Source organism: Cuculus canorus, chromosome 1, assembly GCF_017976375.1.
Source record: "Cuculus canorus isolate bCucCan1 chromosome 1, bCucCan1.pri, whole genome shotgun sequence".
NCBI classification, from domain to species: Eukaryota; Metazoa; Chordata; class Aves; order Cuculiformes; family Cuculidae; genus Cuculus; species Cuculus canorus.
The window spans coordinates 176,169,876-176,188,736 of record NC_071401.1 but is presented as its reverse complement, the minus strand read 5'-3'; the positions used below and the strand labels follow the sequence as shown (position 1 = coordinate 176,188,736).

The window sequence follows — 18,861 nt, the reverse complement described above, 5'->3', positions numbered from 1 at the left end:
TATAGCTGGTCCTAGCTGGTTCTTCTTATCATAGAATCATCAAATCATCAGGCTGGAAAAGACCTCTTGGATCATCAAGTCCGGCCATCCCTATCTGCCACTAAACCATGAGCACCTCATCTACCCGTCTTTTAAATACCTCTGGGGATGGTGACTCAACCACCTCTTGGGCAGCCCAATGACCCTTTCTGTGGAAAAAAAAACCTTCTGATATCCAGTCTAAACTTTCCCTGGCTCAGCTTGAGGCCATTCCCCCTTGTCCTGTCACCTATCACTTGGGAGAAGAGGCCAGCACCCTCCTCTCTACAACCTCCCTTCAGGTAGTTGTAGAGAGTAATAAGGTCTCCCCTCAGCCTCCTCTTCTCAAGGCTAAACAACCCCAGTTCCCTCAGCCGCTCCTCATAAGACTTGTTCCCCAGACCCTTCACCAGCTTCGTTGCTCTTCTTCCTCTTATCCTGGTCTTAACGAGTTCTTCTTTCTCTTCTCATTGCACTAGTCCTTATTATCTGGCTAAACTGGCCAGGCAACAGCAGCAGATGTTCATTATCAAGAACAAAATATTCTTCTGTAAGTGAAACAGCTACCTTAAAACTTAAACACTCAAAGCATTGTTATAATATCTACTTCAAAACTGAAGCAAACAAAGCACAGCCGAACATGTTATAATGCCCCTCTTCAAGATTATCTTTAAGGTCCCTTCCAACCTAAACTGTTCTATGATTCTAAATCTTTGTCAAATCTTCACCCTGGACCCCCTTAAGAAAAAAATATTCATTGATTAGTTTGAAGATATGATATGATATGATATGATATGATATGATCACAGCTACGATATGATCGCATCCATGGATCGACCGGCTACAATAAGATCACATCCCTTAATTGATCAGCTACAATACGATCACATCCACGGATTGATCAGCTATGATACGATCACATCCATGGACTGATCAACTACGATACGATCACATATATGAATCTATCAGCTATGATACATCTATGAATTCTATGATAGCCCAACTGCAAGGAATGGACGGCCAGCTGCAAAAAATCAGAACAGAACGCACAATGATTTCTATAATGCTTTTCCAGAGTCTCCCTTTTGATCCCTCAGGTGCTGTTAATGAAGTAAGTCGAGGCGCCTGCTCACAGAACGCGATTTCGGGCCCGGCGTGTGCCTCCCTCTGCCCCAGGTCCCGTTCTCCCGCTCCGGCAGCCCCTGGAAGGCTGTGAGGACGGCGGAGCCGCCTCGCCCGGCGCCGCGGTTCCCGCGGGTTTGGGGCAGGAGCGGGACGGGCTGCGGTGCCGGGAAGGAGCCGCCCGCCGCTCCGCCTCCGGGGCAGGGGCTCGGGGCGGGCTGCCTCCCGGGAGCGGGCAGCGGGGCAGCGGCTTCGCGAGGATGAGTCTGGAAAACCACGATGTGCTGCTGGATCTGGAGCGGGAGGAGGAGGAGGAAGAGGAGGAGGAGGATGGGGAGACCGGTGAGTAGGGGCTGTGGCGGAGGTCAGCGGCTGCGGGCAGGGCTCTCGCCCCGCGGCTCACCTGCTGCTTCTACAGCTGCGGGTGGGTTTCCCGTGGGAAAGGAGCGGTCCCTTTGTCTGGGGCTGGCGGTGGGGGACAGGTGGCGCTTCCCGAGGGCTCCCGCCTTGGTGGCATCGGCACGGGCTTAGTTCGCAGAGCAGCAACGAAAACTTTACCCGTTCTTTTCCCTCTCCTGGGAGGGAACCGCGCGGGATGGCGGGGGAGCCGGAGATGCCATCCTTGTGATGCCGGAGACCCTTCGGTGCCGCAGCGATCTCCCACAGAGTGCCGTGTTCCCTTGGGAAAGGGAGCATCCCCGGGGCTGATCCCTGTGGCTGCACCAGCGCCGGGGGCGGCAGCTGCTCCTCCTCCTCCTCCTGATAACTCGAGTGCCTTAACTTGACGGCAAAGGAAGGGGAAAACGTGACCCCCCCTCCCCGCCGCCAAATAAAAGGCAAAGGAGAATATTGCCAAAGCACAGAGAGTAGTTTTGCTGAGGAAAAAAAATGCCTATTGCGTCTACCAGAAATGCAACCAGTAAGATGTCCAGAGGGTTTTAAATTTTAAGACAGCGTGTGTTAGCCTTGTCCCAACAGCAGCAGCCCAGGACAACTGACAGGCTGAGAGAGTTGGGGTTGTTCAGCCCGGAGAAGAGAAGGCTCTGAGGAGACCTTATAGCGACCTTCCAGTACCTGAAGGGGCTACAAGAAAGCTGGGGAGGGACTATTCACAAAGGCTTGTAGTGACAGGACCAGGGACAATGGGTATGAACTGGAGAGGGGCAGGTTTAGACTAGACATAAGGAAGAATTTCTTCACCATGAGAGTGGTGAGGCATTGGCACAGGTTGTCCAGGGAAGTTGTGGATGCCCCATCCCTGGAGGTGTTCAAGGCCAGGTTGGATGGGGCCTTGGACAGCCTGAGGTAGTGGGAGGTGTCCCTGCCCATGGCAGGAGAGTTGGAACTGGGTGATCTTTAAGGTGCCTTCCAACCCAAACTATTCTATGATTCTATAATGACATCGGTACTTACTGTGGGAATGAATTCTGTTAAAAGAGTTGCCAGAAAACAGCGCAAAGGGGGCTGGTTCTCAGCAGGTTCAGGCTGACGGAGTCTATTCATTTGGCTAAAGAGACACAGATTGACTTCAGTTCAAAAGTTGGCTTCAGCTGCAGTACCCTAGGTATTCTGAAGTCTTTTATTTCTACTTAACTGATTAAAATGGATCTAACAAACAAGGAATGCAGGCAAATGTCAGTTAGACAAGCAAGTAGAAGATAGATTTGTACATACAAATTTTTATCAAATAAAAAATATCCCTACTCATTTGTGTTCAAAATGCTGAGAATATTTTTACCAACAAGTACTAACTTTTAATTTTTTTTTAATATTGGGACTGAATTTCTGCATTAGTAAAAAGTTCTAGTGGCAATAACTGTCTCTGATACTTACGCTGCCTGTAAATAAGGGCAACAATACAGTTGTTGGCCCCTTAATAAGGGCCAATACAGTTTGCCTCACTTATTGTTAACTCACTCCAAAAGTGTACAAAGTTTGAGCCTCACCCAATGTCTGTGGAAACCAGGGAATGTCTTTCTTCCAACATTATTAGCCTTTGTTTCAGATGCTGTGGGAGTATCCTTTGCTTTACAGTAATAGTCCAAAGGCAAATTCAGTTTTCCATGTGAAGTAAGGCAGAGGAATTGTTTGACTCCACTCCCTGAGTTAAAGGGTGGATCAGCACTGCCGTGTATTAAGCTGCATATGCCATTTTCTTTCCATTCTTTACTCCAGAGAACAACAAAATTGTTTCCTTCTCATGGCTCTCAAATTTGGGGTTAGTTCAGCTCCCAGAGCCAGCAAATCATGAGCTGCATATTCTGCTTGCAGGATACAGCAGTTTGGAAATACATATGCTATGTGGAAAAACTGACCAAAAACTGAGCAGTGATGATTTCATGAGTTGTTATGTTAAAGGCTGTTACGCAGTGCCAGGCTCTGTCACTTTTGCTATTCTGCTTTGCAAAATGCTCACATAACAGTCTCAAGGCTTTTACTTCAGGTAGAATTACGGGAGAGTTGTTTTATTAGTGTGAGAAACTTGTAAAGAATCAATTTACCTCCAGTTTTATTGTACCATTTGCATCTGCAGTTTTCCAAGGAAAGACATCCTTGCTTTAGCAGGTAAGCAGGACTTCTGAACTCTTTCCAGTTCTATTCAAGATCTGTCCCAGGTGTTTATAGTTCATCAGGAAAGCATTATTATCAAAACTTGTAGTCATGGCACATAAAGTGAATGCTGGGGCTCATACTGGCATACAATTGGTTTTGGTTATCTGCGCTGATGACTAGCAAACCACTTATGTCAGAGGCAGATGTAGGCAGGACTCCAGGGAAAAAGCTGGACTCATGGCTCGCAATCCACAGGAAGGTACCACAACTGTGCTGCCAGCCATGCATAGCTTTGAAATGGATTGTTTTGATCAGACTTGTGCTCAAGGAAAAAAATCTTGTCCTAAGGTTAGGCTTTTTTGACAGGTTGAAACCTCTTTCTTCCAGTGCTTAAACAAGACTGGCAACTTTTATCTTTTGGAGTCAGCCTGTTTTCAAGAGGATTGTTACACTGGTGACATTCATTTGTTTCAGAGATATCTTGTTACCAGGCAGAAAAGGTGGGAAGGACATTGACCTGTGGCTGCCAAAGCATTTAGAATTCTCCAAACGCATTATTTTCTGCCTAGAAACTGTCAGACAGTTCCATAAACTGTGAAGTTTTTTCTTTCCCTGGTGCCAAACCTCACAGCATGTCTAAATTAGTTTGCTTGTGTTTTGGGATTTACAGTTTATCTGAGTGTGCTTTCCAGAAAAGTTAACTTCTGCAGACAATAGCCAGAGGCATCCACTCCTACTAACCATTTCACATGAAATACTTTTCCCTTCCTTGGGATGTGTTAGCATCTTGCTCACACTTTGTTGTCTCAGTTTTGCTCAAATATATATCGTAGTTATTCCTTGAGCGTTGAGTGTACAAACTCTTCCCATCTTTTGACATTGCTGCAGTTGTCATAGTCGTGCTTTATAAATGACCAAGAAATGGATGTCCATATGTTAACCTTTTTCTTGTCACATGATGTGATACTGTGCTGATGAGGATTCCAGCTCTTCTCTCTGAAAAGAATTTCATGCTGTTGTTCAACACACATTTTTACCAACTACAATAAAAATGGAAAACAGTACTGGCTTATTCAAGCAACATTATTTGTGGAGTTACAGCCTAAAATAACCGATTTCGAAAAGCCCACTGTACAACTTGAACCCTGTCCTAAGGAGTGGTGTTGTAATCTATATGGTGAAGGCTGGGCATAGCTATTCTTCACTTCATTACTTTTGTTCACTGCTGTTCTCTGCTTGTTTTCTTACGGCATATACTGAATTTTATCTTATCGCCAGCCCAGAGCTTCTATTTTTTCATATTCAACAGCTTTATTAACTTGACCTGCTTCTCATATGACCCTAGAAATATTATTGGTATCATATAATACATTCCAATATGAATGTACAGTATACGAACAGTGTTCTACTCCAGTGTTTGCCTTGATGATGCTGTGATATGATCAATTCTCTATAGAAGTCTTCTATAGGCAATGGAGAGTCAGAACATTTAGATTCCTTGATTAAAAATGTGACTTTGTGCTGCGATTTATAAACTGTAATCCCCACATTGAGGAAAATTTAAAAGTGGTCTATTCAGCAATAGGTGCAGAGATCAAATCTGATAATTTTATAGAATCCAAGGCTTTATAAGCAGATTCTTTAAAATAATGTAATCCTGTTTGTGGAAGGACAATATCTTGCTTTTCAGTCTACCTACAGTAATGAGTAAGATTGCCTCAGTCTGCTCTTATCACATCTGTTTTTCTTCTCTTTTTCTTTTCTGTTTTGTAATCAACCTAAATATTATTGGGGCACATTTCAGACTGTGGGATGGATAATGTCTGATGAGCTGAGAATGAAGAATTTCTGCTCCCCAGCTCTGTTGTTTGCGATATGTTCTTGTATGTGTACATCTAGGAGATGAGGAACAGGAGCAAGCAGCAACGTAGACACATGATCGCATTTATTCTGATTCACTATTGAGGCAGTGAGAGACTCTTCATGGTGGACTGGAACTTGTACAGGTCCAGGAAACACTGGCCTGTAATATTGGTCAAAATTTAAACTATCTTTCCTTCTTTTGTGTCCTTCCTCTTATGTCTGTTACCCTGATGGTTTACCTACATTTGCCCCCCTCTTCGTACTTCATTAATTCTGGTTTTTTATGTTCTGCCAATTTCACTTTCACTGAACCCAAGCCACACAGGAGTCACAGCCTTGTCACTGGATGTGGTTGCATTCGAACAGTACACTACTGGTACCACTCACTTTTTAGTTCTAATATAGTGATTTTTCTACAAAACTACTAAAAAATACATAGTGAGAGTATAAATATTTAACTACAATATAATTACTGATTTGCAGCTATTTATAATTCATAAACTCTGGAGGAGATCAGAGTATTTAAAGAATCAGGCAGGAATTTAGGAAACTGATAATCTTCACAAATTTACCAGATTTTTCTCTTTTTAACGTTTTTCTACTGTAACAGAATTCCCAGTTGTCCATTAGAAACTCTGCGTACTTTGGAAGTATTCTTTGTGCCTGTATTTTGGATTTAGTGGTACTGAGTGTACAGTGCAGTTTACAGGTGAGTCTACAGTCTGTAAGACAGACTTGTTATCTAGTATCAGCTGAATTGCAAGTTAGGCAGAATAGCAAATTGCAGGTAGAGAGCTTGAATTTCAGGAGACCAGAGACATGGACGGGGTGATCAATGCATGTTAAAAACGTCTGTCTGTACATCACGCAAATGGACCTTTCATAGGTAAAGATGGGTTATGAATAAGAACTGTTGATGTATGCATGGTAAGTTCAACGAAGTTGTTATCATTTAAATCGCCTCATCCTAGTATTTCTTGGTACCTGCCATTTCCTAGGAAATGATGGGTAACATGCTGTGGAATTAAGGTCTAGTTTGCCGCTAGACATGTGGCAAACCCCAAGAGGGAACTGATGTGAAAACTGATGTTTTCTGCTGTTGTGGTTAAAAAAAGCAAAGAAACACAGAGGTGCTTTTGTATGAGAGCAATTACGTGTCATGAAGTAAATTGTCTTTGTAATGCCTTCTAGCTTATCCCTTATAAAGAACAATTTTTTTTTTAAATTTTCTTGTTTATTATTTGTTTGAAATACTACATTCTTTTACCCCCCTAAAAAAGGTCAAATAAAAAAGCACTGGCTTAATGTTAGTATTAAGTGGGGTAGGTCAAGAAGAAAGGGTTGTTCATTTTTGTGCTTCACAAATAACACACAAATAATAAAACTAAATATCCTATGCTTAACATAAAGATCTTTGAAATAAGTGCAGCAGTCTTCAGCCATTACAGGTGTGTGTTTAGCAAGATAATGCATTTCACAGAGTCTGAATGTCAAGGAGGACACTGAAGAATGGTGCCAGGGGGGTTGGATCATTTATTGTTCTTATATTCAGAAAACAAAAGTGGGGGCAGAAATGTTATGCAAGTGCTGAGTTCTGTATCTTAATGAACAGAAAAAAATCAACTTGCTTTTGCTGGACTGCCACTGCTTCTACAGCGCATGTCTCTGGCATGGTCCTTTAACTGTCTGAAGTACTGCTCTGTAGAATATATCTGATATTAAACTGATATTTGGTTGATATTTGTAATATAAAATTTTAAAAAGGTTCACCGGGGCGTGGGCCTAGTATCACTTCTAATTTTTTAGGCTCACTGCGAATGCAGGTAGAACAGTTTTCCCACTGTTCGTGTTCATCTGCTGGACTCACCGTGATGAGAGCCCACCAGAGCATTGTTAACATCCTGCGTTAGGGTTCAGGTCTGGGAAGTTGAAACAAAAGCCATAGGCCACAAACGTGTAAAGCCAGCACAAACTAGCTTGGCTACCAAAAGTATTCCCCCCACAACCACCTTAGAGCAGCAGCTGAAGTCTTCATGGCATTGTGGCCTTATTTTCCATTGGGGTATGTCAGTGGCAGCGTGGCAGGAATGCAAAGCTGTAAAGAAGGGTGCTATACCCTTTGTCTTCTTATTGCCAGCGTCTGTGGGAAATTAAAAACTGGCAGTCATGCGAATGGTCATCAAACAATAGATTTTGTTTGATACTCACTCTAAGAACGCAGACATCTGAGCACAGAATCATTTGTCTTCTCCACCCCTCACATGTTACTCAGGCATCCCACATCTCTGAAGGCTTTGTGACAGGAAGAATTTCTTGATTGCTTCCTAAAGAATTTTATAGGCATCTGAAATATATTTTGCTTGATTCAGTGCAATTACATCTAACTGTTGTTCTTACCTAACCCAAACTCAAGCATTTAATAGCAACAGTAGACATGTAGACATGATTCCCTGCGTGGACTTAGAAGTAAGTTCTTGAATCATCACTAGACCTGATCAAAAAAAGAAGTCCTCAACCTCAAGATGGCCTGATGTAATTGTTGAGCAGTCCCCACTCCTCTGCAGGGTTCAGAATCACTCCCCAAGCTTGTTACATTCACATGGGATACCTTCCCCAAGGAAGTGTTGAGGTGTGCTTGGGCCCCATGTTTGTATATGCATGGTTTCATACTCTGCCTATGCAAAGATAACTCATTATACGTGGTTGTTGATTTATCAGGGATGGACTGCTGAATGACAAAGGGTAGGGAAAGGAGAAGACATACTCTTTCATTAGCACTCGAGAGCCCAGCACATACTTTTCCACTGCACAATAACATGATCAAATGAGAGTATAATCCCTTTTTCCCTTTTTATAATGCCTATCCTGCATGCACATCAGAGCAGCTTTCTCTTCACAAGTCTTTCAGTTCTAGGCCTTATCAATGTAGATGGTCCATCTCTTATGCAGCAATTGACCTGTTAAAGGGCATAATATCACTAAATGCAAAATAAGCAGAGCCTAGATAGTTTTGCTAATCAAAATAGTCATATTAATAAAATCTTTGTTACGTTTGTAAAAAGGCAAGATTCAGACCAGTGAAAGCCTCGTTATCAGGAAGAATCGGGAAGACCAAATGGTTTTGGAAAGAGACCACATTTAAATGTCTTTAATGAATACCAACTTCAGATTGGGAAATTTTAAAAAAGTATTAAAACACAAATTGGCTGATCCTTAAGTGGTGTAGTTACAAGTCCACTGGGGCATAAACATTCTTGAACAGATTTTATGCCTCATGGTAGAAATTGCAGCTTAGTTTCAAAATATTGTATAAAGGCTGAATGAAATTGAACCCTTTTATAGTGTTTATAGTAAATAATTTCCAGCTAAACCAGTAATCATCAGTATTCTTAGACATAACTGAAAATTCAAGTTTTGTAGAAACTGCCACGAAGAGCAAATTTTGCTCTGCTTTTATAGTTTCCCTTATTTTCTTTTTTTTCTTGATGGATTTCCCCTGACTCCATTCATCTGGTCAGTCAGGTTCTCCAGCATTTTTCAGATATGATTCTTCATGGGTCATTAAGTATTTTCATTGAACACTGCTGATAGTATGTCATCAGAATGAGCTGCCGCACTGGTATTCTCCTGCAGGAAACAGCCATCACCTCTGTTCTGAGCCAGTGCTGTTTGAGAGCAGTTGCTGCAGCAGGGGAGAATGTTCGATAACTTGGGTGTCCTTTGTGTGTTTCAGCCCTCTGAGCTTGTAGCTTGGGTGGATCTTTTGCTAAGGCATCTGACTTTTGAGAGTGTTGAAAGTAAGATCTTGATTCTTGCTCCACTGCTGCAGTAGAGACCCGTGACAAGTCCATCAACCATTACTACTTTGAGAAATTGAAGTCAGATGAGGAATCTTAACAGGGTGGAGCAGAGAATTTGGGAAGAGTGGAAGGAAGAAGTAGTTGTGTTGAGATGCAGTCTCCTGTGCTGTGGTGATGCCATAGCTAATGTTTTTTCGACAGGAGAAGGGGTGGGATTAAGCGGCTTTCCAGTAGGTGAAAGATTGTGGGTTCTTTTCTTCCTTTGTGGGTGGAATATTTAACTGAGAAAATGTCCTCTGGATTGCAGATCAGGGTGGAAAATCTGAGAGCCGATTATAAAATACTGTCAGTGTAGCAACCCTGCTAACAATGCTGGGAACTGGTATTAGTAATCTGAGGAAATGCTGCTGTGACCTGGCACAGGGGAGGAGTTGGAGAGCCAGGTCCTGCCTGCAGAGAAGCTGGGGTGAGTTGATGTCAGTGGAGGGAGCCTGAGACAACCACCAAAGACTACAATCTAGATCAGTGGAGAGACTCCTATAGAACAGAGCAGGGTCTTGACTGAAAGTTTGGGTAAAATAAGGAGTGTCAGAAGGATGGAAAGAGTAAGCAGATGGAAGCAAAAGCGAAGCATCCACTGAAGCCTGGGTACAGGTAGAAAGGAGGGAAAAAAGAACTCTGACATAAGTGTAAACCCAATCACTGCAGTTATTCACCTGTTTATCTGGTCAGGAACTCCTAAGCTGCAGCATAAAGATTCTTCCCAGTCAGTTCATCAGGAAAATAAGCTACAGCAAGGGACTGAGGTAATGTAACTGTGAGTGCAGTGAATTGAAATAATTAATCTGTGGCGTTTTCATGCATGTTTTTAATCTATAGTAAAAATCACAATATGTTCATAGGTAATTTATTCAGCAGGGAAAAAGACTATATTTATACCATTAATTATTTGCAAAAAAAATTACAGCTCTAAGTTTGCCACTGCAGTGAGAGATAATAACAGTTAACAAAACAAGACTGAGGTGATCATCCAGGGGGCTTCAGTGTTGCCAGAGTTCTGTTAGTTTATGTGCAATATTACTAAAATTATTAGTGTTCTCTTTCCGTGTGTTTTTTCCTTAAGTAGTCTAATAGAGTTTTTATAGGCATTAATGAGCAAGGATGAGGTCAAACAATGAATGCTTTACTGCTGTGAGCAGCCCCATTGACTAGAGTGGGAGTAGCATTATTTTTGTAAATGCTATTCATAGCAGAGAATGCAAAACTAGTCCCTAATGGAGGAAATATCTTTATTAAATCTTTCATCATCTCTGTACATACTGATTTATTCTAGGAAAAATAATTAAATTCATTTAATTGTTCTGCTGTCTATAAAAGACAAGAAGGAATTTGCACAAAAGGACAGTTTAATCTATAAACTGATGGCTGTGCTTAAGACAAACAGCCTAGCAAAAATTCCTACAATATTTGGTAAGACTTAAACATGTAATGTATTATTAAAAGTGCAAAAAAAAAGAAGAAGAAATCAATATGACTTGAAGAATAAATGAGTCAATACTGGATTTTTTTTTTAACTTGTTCCTTGCTAATAATGAAGTGAGGAGAGAAGAAACTTCAGGGCGAAATAGATCTCCAGATGTTTTTGTACTTTTATTGGTGTTTGCAAGAAGACCATAGCTCTCTTATAGAACTCTTATGCACAAAAGAAGGTGGGTTTAGTTAGAAGTTGGTTACTAAGCTGCAGCTGTTAGAAGAAATACCTGTAGAGCCCTTAAGTTGCTAAACCTACAAAGTATTTTCTGATCTGGAAACAGAAGTATATATGTTATTTATAAACGCTGTGTTTGTAACACTGGCAGTGCTTGTAGTCATGAGCCTTTGCACCTCGACACACAAAGTAGCTCAAAAATGCCTGTCCCAACTTTAGACTTAATATTTTCACAGTCAAACTAATTAAAAGTATCTTTTGGGGGCCCTCCTGTAAACACACTGTATAAAAGCTGAATGTAGGAAATACTTTAAAGCAAACATACTGAAAAACTCATTACAGAAATTCAAATATTTCCCCTTGGAGACATGTAAATTTAAGAGCAATGAGTATAATTTTATAAACGTATTTCAAACTTCAAATTTCTAATTAGATCACTCATTGATCCGTACGCATTGAAGTCTAACCAAACAGCGATTTGCAATTACAATTTTGGTTAATCATTTCAGTTCCCGATGAAAAGGCTCCACAGCTGCCTGGAGGCTTGGCATTGGTGAGGAACACCATGGGATCAGCTTGGCTGCTAAAACAGCTGTGTTTGTAACTTGGGGCAACTGCTGCACTTGGGCTGTTTGCCTGTAAAACACACTGAAGGCAGGGTATACTCGTCCCCAATGTAATTGGGCAGTAGTTTTGACAGTATGCTTGGAGTTGATCTTGGCGTGTCTATCTCATGGCAAAAGCAACTTGTCTTTGCATTTCCTGCCTAAGGACAACTGATTTGGATTAGTTGCTCTGGGATAAAAAAGAAAAAACAACAAAAAAAAAAACCAACCCTCACATTTTAGTCAATGAAGAAAATCCCTTCAGGTTCAAGAAGGCACTCGGGGACTGGCAGAAGTCCAGGTGCATTTCTGATATATGTGATATGCTGCAGTGCTGAAGCAGATATAAAACCAGCTTATGATGCTCTTGACCAGAGGCTTAAATCTACAGTCCTCAACGAAGCATTAGGTCACAGTCCTTCAGCACATCAGCCTTCAGAGACGTGCATGTTTATTAGGGCAGGTTCCAGGCACGTGTGTGATCTAGGCAGGGAAGGTAGGGTGCTTGCACAAAAATGTTAAACAGCTTACACTGCTTCTTAGTTTGAGCCTTTGTCTTAAAATATCAGCAATATTGTGGCTTAACAGAGCTGATATAAGCCAGATCTCACTAACAACTCATTTGAAATTTCTCAGGGAAAGAAAACATGTATAAACAATGACATTTTATAGTGTTTAGACCTAGGTAGCTTCTGATAGCCGTTACATTGCCAAAATTTCACGTAGTCCACCCAGCCCATGGTAGGAATTCTGATTTTTACAGCATTACCTGCAGTTTTCTCCTGTAGTTCTTACACAACAGCACAACGTAGCAGGCGCCTGCTCCAATCTGCACACCAGTCCATGTAGGGATGTATTACAACCCAAACATGACACAAACCCACGAGAACAATCCTTTTAAGTGGAACCATCAGCATTCATAAAGTTATTTAAGCGTGTAAATGTTGCAGTCTCAGTCCCCAGGGGCTGTATATTGTTGTTCAGAGTGGTTTTTTTTTAGTGTTGGGTATTTTCAGTGGTTTATCTTCCAAAGCTATTCATGATGGAAGCATAAATATCTGTCTTAACAACAGTTCTCCATTTATCAGTTGTGGCTGGTGTGTCCTTATCTTTCTTTTTTTTATTTTTTTCTCTGAGTTTAATTAAATGTTTTGGTTATAGGTGTTTATCCTGTACTCTCTCTCTGTCAGAGAAGTTTCTGCTTACAGTTCACGGCACAAACCCACTGACCATTCTCAACAGGATGTTCCTCAGGAATACTTTGCATGCAAAAATAAACCTCAGAGAAATCCTGTTTGCTTTCTGGGCAAGCCTTTCACTTCTTTTTCTTCCCCTTCACTATTTTCTTCACTGTTATGTTCTGTTTCCTGTAGAGTCACTGTTACTCTTGACCTTCAAAGTGCCAAGTTTGACTCCATATGAGCAGATCTGGCTCATGCAGAAGAGAAACGTCACTCAGAAGAGACATAAGATGCTCTTCAGGGTCCAGACTGCATCTGAGACACAAAGTGCTAACCTGTAGCTAACGTAGAAAGACGAGTCATGTGGTGATATAATGTTTGATATTATAAACCAGATAATAAAATAAATCAAAATCTGTGGCTACAGGAAAGGTGAATTGAAATCCTAGATGTGTGCGTTCAGCATGAGTGTATCCCATCAGTGCTACGTGCAGCAGAGGACTGGTACAGCAAGTACACAGAACCTTTAAGGATTTGTCTGTGTTGAATGCAGATCAAAAATATGCCCATGAGTAAGATTAAATAGCTTTTCTTAAACATGATCAAGCAGCTTTCTAGCTGCACTAGAAGGGCACTGAAGTCTACAGAAAGGCAAAAATGTATATTTGATATTAAAAAAATTCCTTGCAGTCTAGTGAGCAAAATTTACTTTCAGGGAGGTTGAAATATTGAAATATACATGTTTCTGGAGATCAGCACTATCCTTTTTCTTTTTTGTCTCTGAAAGTATATGAGCAGAGTTTTCCACATTTTTTAACTGAATGTTTGCTTTATTTCATGATACAAGGGAAATTAAAATGCCAGTACTTTTCTAAATGTGGGTTTTCCCATAACTGTGGGCTGTTGTCTACCATGTCCCCTTGATATAGGGCAGTAAGAACTTAGGCAAGGCAAATTTTAGCTAAAGGTTTAAGTCTTAAGTGCATATCCTTGCTTTGCAGAATGTACATTTGTGTTGAAATTGGTGGGGATGTTTTGCAGTGTTCATTCTAGGCACAAAAATATGGCTTGGAGTTTAGCTGTCCCACCTCAAATGGGTGGTTGGTTTTTCTTTTTTACTAAAGGCTAGATCATGCCTTTGGCAGGGTGCTCGAGAGTCCAGCACAGATGCTATGCCTGGGACTACCCATCTCAGTACTCTCATTGTACATTACAGAGTGTCTGGCACAACTAACACTGTCACTTATTTGCTGTCTGGTTTTGGTGTTTGCAAATCCTGAAGCTCTCTTCTCCTCCTTCTCTATCCCACCTCCACCATGAGAAGGGAGAGCAGCAGACTGATTTATATATTGCAACATCTCCAACAACCTGTTACTCAAGGACTTTCAAGAAGGCCAATAACCAGTTAGAAGGGCTGAGTGTTAAATGCCTCCGAAATGGAGTTTATATTTAAATTTAGAGCTCTAAATATAATGTCACTGTGAGTTTTGGTTTATAAATAGTTAGGTCTAAAAAATCAAAACCAAACAGTATAGAGAAAGTGGGTATTGGTTTGTCTTTGTATTCTTCTGTTTGTCTGTGTTTGCTTGAGCATTTGTTTCACAGCTTATGTAGTCTTTGAGTAAGTTATAAATGAGTATGATCATATGACAAGTTACTGACTTGTGAACTTCCTACTTAGCATAAAGTGCAAAGAGAAAATTTTCTTGATGGGTTTACTGGATCCTAATTTGTTGTCTGTTTTAAGAGGTCTCCTTGATATCATTCTGTCAGTCAGCAATTCAGTAAAGCGTTTGGAACTGAGAATTTTATTTGCTTTCAGACAGAAGTTGGAATTGACAGGAGAGATAGGAGGTAAAATCCTCTGGCTTGTGTTGCAGGCATCAGACTGGACGACCTCGTTAGTATATAATTGCCTTACAGTCTGTGACTTAGATTCACACATTTCAGAAGGTCATTTTTGTACTCAACACAAAAATATAGAATCTGTAGTAAAGCCACTGTGGTCTCCTCTTAAAATATAAAATAAAACTTAACATGGTGAATGTCGAGGGGTTATGACACACAGTTTTTTAAGAATCGCTGACCTTGTGCAAAGCCAGTGAACAGTCTTACAGTCAAAAGGCAAGAACATGGGCAGAAGACAGGCTGTAGGCCAAAGACTCTATTATAAAATAAAGTTGAGGACTGGGAGCAGGCAGTCTGTACAAGGACAAAAGAGAGGAGATAAGGCCTGCAGCTGGATGACTGTAGGCAAGTAGTGTGTTTCATTATTACATCTGATAGACTGGAGAAGCCACCCATCAGGCTCACCAGTCAGATTGCAGATCACCCATCCCAACAAGAGACTGATTGTAGCCAAAAGCTCAGTCTGATGATGGTGTTACTTTGGAAAGCTTGTAGCTTTACCAACCCTGCGTAAGCTGAAGGCTTGGTCTGGTAAATGTGCAAGAGCTGATCTGTTCTTTGATGTCACCTAAGCAGGATTTTCAACATGGTGTTCTCTCTCTAAAGGAATCCACTATATTTTTCCATCCTTGTCTTGTAAGACGACTGTAATGACTGTTAAGATTTTACCCCCTTCAACTCCCAGGTTCCCAGAGTCTGGGGAAAATGTTTGTGATTGCTCTTAAGTTCTTTTTTATTGCCATAATATTTTCCAGATGTGTTTGTATATAAGTTTCTTGTGTTGGTATTCTCACACGCATCTATTTATATTTTTCTTTAGTTGTATAGTGGACTTCTCAATGCCAACAGAGAGAGCATATTCTTATTTTTCCATCAGTCTGTCCACATTTCCATTACTAGAAAGCTGTGTGCACACAAGCATTCTTCTTGTTAATGCCTCTTTTCCCAGAGAGTAATTTAGAAACCTCTGTGTCTTCAAAGCCACAGCTGTTTGGCATGAAACTGTCAGACCTTGCCCAGCTGTGGTTGCTGGGCATCATGAATTGAATTGTCAGCAGAATCCAGAACTCTTTATTCATAGTGATTGCGATAAGCTAAGACACACTGGGTTTTGTTTCCATCAAGGTACTGAATTTACAATAATTACATTATTCTGAACTGACTTTTAAGACTTAATAAATTTGATATGTGAGTTGCTAAGGAAAAGTGTCCATAGCTATTATGATTACTTTTCTTACAGTATGTTTTGAAATTACTCATCAGCAGCACAGAGTGCTCTTACATATGGACCACTAATCGAATTGTCTGATTAGGTGAAATTCTACACTTTCAGCAGAGTTCCCTCATGCCAAATTACAGTAATAATTGTTCCATTGCTTCTGCTCAAGGGAATCTCTCAAATGCTTCAGATATAATTTCATTTCTAAACTGACTGTATAATTAAATAATACAGTATAGCCAGCAGTAATCTTTCTCCATATTTAAATGTAAATATTACCAGTTACGAACAGGAGCCATAGCATCCTTAATTGGCTGTAGCTTATTATATATTATGTCTAAAAAATGTTAACATTAAGAGTGGGAAGTCAGGCACTTAGAAGTTGGGCAATGTCAGCATTAACGTTGCCGGGCAACTTCCATTTTCCTGTCATTTATTTGCATGCATGTTACAGTTTTTAATTACACAATCATACTTCTCTTTTTTTCCTTTAAAGTCCACTGTCTTATTCAGTAAACTGGTAGTAATTGCAGATTTCTTTTTATCTTGCTAATTAAGAACATGGCTCCAAGCCTTTTTTCATTCCTGTCCTCTGTGTTTCTATGGTGCTCTTGCCATATCTAAGCACTATATCCAACTGGGATGCAAGTGTCAGGTTGCCTTAACTCCCATTTTAGGAAGAGCTGGAGTTTCAGGAATGCAGATGCCTGTGACAGGAATGCAAGCTGCTGAAGTGACAAGATGTAGGGAATGTAATACACTTCTGGGTGGGTTGTGCAAAGACAAGGAACTAAACACGGAGACCCACATCCCACCAGTAGGCTTCCCCAGGACTCGTCTACTACAGAACATGAGAAAATAATTAATTTTCAAGCAGTTTCGTACAATTAGGCATTAACCCCGTTCTAGGTTTATGGCAAATAAACTCTCCGTGTTTCATACAGTGCTGTCCAAAAAATGCTCCGATCATAAAAACTTTGTGTGGATTTTAGAAACAAGAGCATTTCCCAATCTTGCTATTCCAAGTACCACACTGTACTTCTCCAGCTAACTTAGTGACAAATGCCCAGTTCTGCTGTAAAAGTGCTGAGCTTCCCGTCTGTTTACACCCTGGGCAGTTAGCTTGAAAGTCTGCCGTGGAATGCTGGGCAAAACTGTGTTCAAGTAGTTTGCTCAGCACCTCGTCTATTAGATGCTGAAACTGGAGCATAGGCCACTTCTCTACAAAGCTGCACACAAGTTCTTTGACAAGAGGATAGTCTTTCTTGCTTTCAATCTTCTTACAGTCTCTATATCCTTTCCCTCTTTTGCAAAAAAAGTTGAAGGTCTAGACAAGCTCTCTTCCTTGGTCAAACCTGGAGTTATCCTCATTGCAACCCCATCTTGTGTACAAAAGCAGGTAGGATCCTAAAGAAAAAAGAATAACAATTCAGGCTTTATAATGAAAACTTGCTTCCTTTGCTTTAAAATCCATCAGCATCTCCTGTGATGGATCAAGTGGTATCACTTTGTATGTTTTGTGTAGTAAGAACCACTTCAGAAATGGGAAGACCTGGATCCAATCCCTTCGTCTGTCTTTAAAATAAATATCAGTGGTGACAGAGAGTCTTGAACCAGCATTATTTCAGTGTTTGTGAATTGGATTTTGGAGTATTATTGATCCACACTTGCCACATTTGGCTACAAATTTCTGGGTTTTTTTGAAGAGCTCTGAAAACTAGCTTTTACCGTGTAGATCAGTATTAACCAAAGTGAAATAATTGAAGTTACTGATTTAATTTATAGATCATAATAAGAAGTAACCTGTAAAGAGTTTTTAACAGTGTTTTGATTTATTTATTTTAAAGGCTTTCTAGAAAAAATTCTTGTTGGTTGGTTGAGCAGCCAAGACAGTAAACCCCTTGTGCTCTGTTGAATAATGGCATTACTAAGGGCACCGCAGGGCTTACACCCAGCCTGGTCCCTGATGAGCCCCCAGGGAAATGGCCCAGTGTGTGACAGCAAGGCAGGAGGCTCCTGTTAGCCAGCAATGTACAGCCAGGAGTTTGGCTTCTGGACCTGGATGTTTTGGTTACTTCCAATTCCTATTTTTAGGTGCCTATGTCCCTTCTTTAATTCCATAGACACACATTCATTTCAGCAAGCATATAGCTCAATGCACACTCACTCTAATTTTTCATTTGTTGTGGAATGACTTCTTTCTTATCTACTAGATAATAACTGTTTACTCTGAATTTTTATTTAGATGCATCTTATTGGTAAGTAGAGTTAATTGACCGTAGAGAAAAACAACGTGCAAACATGTTTATTAATTATTTTAAATATGCTGTATACTTAAAAAGAAAATGCATTTATAAAACATTTTGCCTGTAAAATATTTTATTAAACAAGGGGAACATTAACTGTAGTTAGTGAAATTGATGGATCGATTAAAAAAATTGATGGATTCATTCTGGTCACTAATGGCCATATGCTGTGTTTGATATAATTTGGCATAAACACTGTCAATCTGCTTGGACACTTCTGAATACCTCAGCAGGAATTTATCTGTAACTTTATATGCCTAACACCTTCTGCAAATCTGCCCTAATGTCCTTTGGGTTTTTAGCATTAGTGGACCTCATCCTCTGCATCCTCTGCCACCTGAATTTTATTTACTGCAAGAGAAAAATAGCAGCCTGTTCTTGATGCCTTTTTCAGACTTGAACAGGTTGTTCCAGGAAAAGAAAAATTTCTCTCAGAACCTACTAACAAAACTAAAAGGAAAAGTTGTCTGTAAGCTGTTGCTGGATTCATTGACCCAGCTGATCCTTTATGTCCTACATTCTTAATGCGACTGAAGGAATAATTTTTTAACCCTAAAAACTAAGAACTTGCATTTTAT

The 18,861-nt window shown here is 40.6% G+C and overlaps 2 protein-coding genes across 3 annotated transcripts in view; one reads left to right on the top strand and one right to left on the bottom strand.

Annotated features, from left to right (window-relative positions):
• Nucleotides 1–1,147: 1,147 nt before the first annotated feature.
• Nucleotides 1,148–1,856, bottom strand: LOC128854076 (translation initiation factor IF-2-like). The gene is made up of 2 exons (XM_054083914.1): nucleotides 1,544–1,856; nucleotides 1,148–1,433 (listed from the first exon to the last, which is right to left on the bottom strand). Exons 1-2 carry the CDS (start codon nucleotides 1,834–1,836, stop codon nucleotides 1,148–1,150), a joined length of 579 nt encoding a protein of 192 aa, XP_053939889.1. The 5' UTR covers nucleotides 1,837–1,856.
• The window catches only part of ANO6 (anoctamin 6), an 81,437-nt gene continuing 63,929 nt past the window's right edge, over nucleotides 1,354–18,861 (top strand). For both annotated transcript variants that reach the window (XR_008452976.1, XM_054083899.1), the window contains exon 1: nucleotides 1,354–1,482. Coding sequence is in view for 1 of the 2 variants with exons in the window: in XM_054083899.1 (XP_053939874.1) it covers nucleotides 1,401–1,482 (82 nt within the window). In the remaining variant the exon portion in view is untranslated. The remainder of the gene's footprint in view (nucleotides 1,483–18,861) is intronic.